The sequence below is a fragment of the Carassius carassius genome, chromosome 14, assembly GCF_963082965.1.
Source record: "Carassius carassius chromosome 14, fCarCar2.1, whole genome shotgun sequence".
Classification (NCBI taxonomy): domain Eukaryota; kingdom Metazoa; phylum Chordata; class Actinopteri; order Cypriniformes; family Cyprinidae; genus Carassius; species Carassius carassius.
In genome coordinates, this window is record NC_081768.1 from 28,960,498 (window position 1) to 28,964,644 (window position 4,147).

Genomic DNA, 4,147 nt, shown 5'->3' on the forward strand with positions numbered 1-4,147 from the left:
AGCAGTCCACAAATCAAGTCGGAATGCAAGTTTTCCTCTGAGTGACCATCAAAGGAGAACAATTACTTTTGCCTGCAGATGCATAAGTCTTTCATTTGTATGTTTTTATTTTATATATTGTGTGTTTTATTTTATATTTCAAAAAGTGGCGCAGTGTTATTTTAATTCATCATGGTGAGTTTATTTGATTTTCATTTGGCATTTGTACATTTGTATCGATTGAACTCTTGTTGTTTTTCTTTCTGGTCATTGGCTTATGATTTTCTAATGATTACTTTCAACCCTTTGTCTTCAGCTCAATATCCACACCAACTGTCCATTTACATTACCTAGAATAAAATGTGTTCAGCTTTAGTGTAGAAAATTAATTTAAGTATGTACTTTTTATTGATATACATTTACACAACATTTATTGATTTAGAGTTAGAGTTTATTAGTTTGTGTACACTTTGGTTTGATGTGCTAAACAGAATAGTAGTCTGGGGTTAGTATACAAGGAAATCCTCTCTCTGAGACATGCAAAAGTCAGGCTGCAGGCTTTCAATCGTACAGTCAGATGTGTCCATAGTGCACAGGCTACAGTCGCAGCTGAGAGCCACAGGGTAGGTGATATGGGGGTCCACCCCTGGAGGACAGTCTGGCAAGCGGACAGTCTCGTAGCGCACATCCCGGTAAGTGCACACATGTTGGTAGACAGTGGAAAATGGGCTCTTGTATACAGGCTCCTACAAATGTGAGATAATAAAGTCACCACCACTGGAAATAATGATGCTTGTATATTAATCTGAAATCAAATTATTGTTGGTGAAAAATGTTTCCATGCAAATGAACAGGTAAAAAAAATAAAAATAAAACTCTGACAAGAAGGTAGGCACCTTTGTCAGGCAGTGACCACTGCAGATGGTGGTCTGTAACACCAGACATTTTGGACAGCCCTCCTTTTCTACAGCTACAGTCTCATTAACTGGCTCACAGGGTGGGAGATAAGAGCTTTGAGCAACAGCTAGTAGGACAATTACAGAGAATAGGACAACTAAAATCCTGTGGATGGAAAGGAAGGAGAGCAATTTAATGTACTGTGAAGCCCCATTTTAACAAAAAAAAAAAAAAAAAAATACAACTGTGAACAATATTACTGCATTAAATATTTATTAGACTTACTTGACAGGTGTCCCCATTGCTCAGCAGGCTGTTAAAAGTGGCTCTATGTGTTCAGTCACATGGCACCTGGGTAGACTTATATAGTGCCATGAAACCAACAATTAAACTAAAATCTGACCTTAAATTAATCACACTGATCTCAAGAGGATTATGTGTTTCCATTCTCACGTAACAACTCTCTAAATTCATCAGGTCAGAATGAACAGATAAAAGACACCTGCTGTTCATTCAGTGCACATATATTATATACAGCAGATTATCTAATCTAAAATCATCTGCATGAAACAAAAGCAGACTCCATGGCCTCTGTGTTAAACACACGTACAGCGTCAGGATATAATCAAGGTCTAACGCTCTCAGATTTCACTGCGAGTGAGTTCATTAGTGCTTGTAAGGCAGTGAACACTGAAACACTTTGTTTAACATCATATAACAGCCTTTAACAAGGTGATATTGTGTTCTATCAATACTGTAGTATTATCTCCAGTGATTAGGGAAAAAACTCCTCAAGGTATGACTCCTATAAAACAGTATAATGTACTATCATTGAGATGCTATTATAGTGTAAACATATAGTTTATAACTTTAAAAATGTTATATATATACATATATATATATATATATATATATATATAAAGAATAAAAAAATGTAATTAATAGTTTTGTTGACGAATATTTTAATCTTATACTGCGGCAGCCCTTGTGTGAAGTGTAAAGACCATGGAATCTACCGTTCGACTCCACCGGGCAGAGACACCGGCAAGGGACATAAGTATCGCTTTTGATTCATTCTCTTTCCTACTACTTGTTTCCCTTCTGTTTTCAGTTTTTATAACCAATTCTTACTATGTGTTTCTAGATCCTTAATATCACTACCACTCGCAAACCACACATCACACACTGTAGGCAGCGCAATCCTAACAACCTACGCAGGTTTGATCTCAAGCGAGTGTTAACTACGGTTTCTCACAAATCAGGCAACCAACTGGACCTTATTTACACACGACACTGCTCCACTGCTTTTACTCCATTGCACACCTCGGATCACTTCCTCCTCACTCTTAAGCTCAACATGGTCCCTGACACAACACATATCTCTCCACATAAGTCTTAACTTAACATACACTCACTCTAACCTTCTTGGCTATCTGCTATGGTTTCATATTCGCTTTCCTTTCCCTGAACAGTTATCATCTCTTGATGCTAGCAGTGCTACTGATACTTTCTGCTCCACTTTTACATCTTGTTTAGACACTATCTGCCCCTTGTCTCTGGCCAGCTCGTACCACCTTTTCTGCCCCATGGCTGTTTTCCATGAGCATTGTTCTGAGCTCAGAGCTGCAGAAAGAGTATGGGGCGAATCACAAAATACTATTGACTTTAATGTATATCGATCACTCCTCTCTTCATTCTCTGCTAATGTCTCCACTGGTAAAAGGACATACTATCACAACAAAATTAACAATTCGCATAATTCTCGCATGCTCTTTAAAACATTTTTCACCCTCCTTTATTCTCCTCCTCCCATTCCTTCATCAACTCTAACAGCTGACGACTTTGATACATTCTTGATTGATAAAATTAAAACTATCGGTGCACAATTTGCAACACCACAAATTGTTTTTTCTAATTCTGTTGTATCCACTTTAAGTGACCTGCATTCTACATCTTTGGAGGAGAAAGTTTCACAGTTTAATCATGCACTTGTTACTAATCTTGACTCTTATGCTCCTCTAAGGTCACGTCAGATTACTTCAGCCCACACTGCTCCTTGGTATAATGATAATTTGCGCACTAGGAAGGCTGCATGTCGTAAAATGGAGTGTAAATGGCGTCTTACTGGCTTGAATGGTCATTATTTGGCTTGGAAGGACCTTCTGGGTGACTACAGAGCATTAATTGAGACTGAAAGATCTTCTTATTTCTCTCAGACTATTGAAAACAATCGAGGAAACCCCAGACATTTGTTTCAAACCATAAATAGACTGCTTAAAGTTGATGCTGCCACCACCTTGCCTGTTTCTCAACAGCTATGTGATTCTTTTCTTAAATTTTTTAATTCTAAAATTGATAGTGTTCGCAAACAAATTTCTGTTGCATCTGCTCCCACTGTCTCACTTCTCGGTTCATCTGGGTTTACTGGTTTTCCTCTCACTAATTTTCCACATCTTGATTCTGAGGGTCTCAAAAGGGAGGTATCAAGCATGAAATCTACCACTTGCTTGCTTGATCCTATTCCCTCAAGCTTATTTAAATCTTGCTTCAATGTTTTGAGCCCTACTGTCCTTAGTATTATGAATGAGTCATTACAGATGGGGGAGGTTCCAGCAGCATTAAAGATTGCTGCTGTAACCCCAGTACCAAAAAAAGAAAATACTACTCTGGAGGATTTTAATAATTTTCGACCTATCTCCAACCTTCCGTTCATGGCAAAAATACTTGAGCGTGTTGTTGCCTTTCATCTACGTAACCATCTCGCAATTAATAACCTGTTTGATCCTCTTCAGTCAGGGTTTCGTAAATTCCACAGTACTGAAACGGCTTTGGTCAGAGTTACCAATGATTTGTTGATGGCTTCTGACTCTGGTGTAATTTCCATTCTCATCCTTCTTGATTTAAGAGCAGCTTTTGATATGGTTGATCATAGTCTATTACTCGCCCGCCTTGAACAAGATTTTGATGTGTCGGGGATAGCTTTGAAGTGGTTTAAATCCTATTTTACTGACCGTTCTCAGTTCGTTTCCATTGGCGGTTTCAGGTCTGAGATTAGCTCTGTTTTCACTGGGGTTTCTCAGGGCTCAGTCTTGGGCCCACTGCTTTTTAATATTTATCTGGCACCACTTGGACAGTTGCTGCGATCGCTTGGCCTCCATTATCACTTTTATGCTGATGATACGCAGATTTATAAACACTCAAAGTCTGGTGAACATCTTGATGTTGATTTTCTGTCTGGCTGTGTTTCTGAGACAAAGGAATGGATGAGTAC

At 38.5% G+C, this 4,147-nt stretch overlaps 1 protein-coding gene across 1 annotated transcript; it reads right to left on the bottom strand.

Moving 5' to 3' along the window:
• Positions 1-324: 324 nt before the first annotated feature.
• lhb (luteinizing hormone subunit beta) lies at positions 325-1,249 on the bottom strand. Its single transcript, XM_059565564.1, has 3 exons — positions 1,162-1,249; positions 876-1,041; positions 325-725 (listed from the first exon to the last, which is right to left on the bottom strand). The coding sequence occupies exons 1-3, from the start codon at positions 1,176-1,178 to the stop codon at positions 486-488; spliced, it is 423 nt and encodes a 140-aa protein (XP_059421547.1). The 5' UTR covers positions 1,179-1,249; the 3' UTR covers positions 325-485.
• Positions 1,250-4,147: the final 2,898 nt, after the last annotated feature.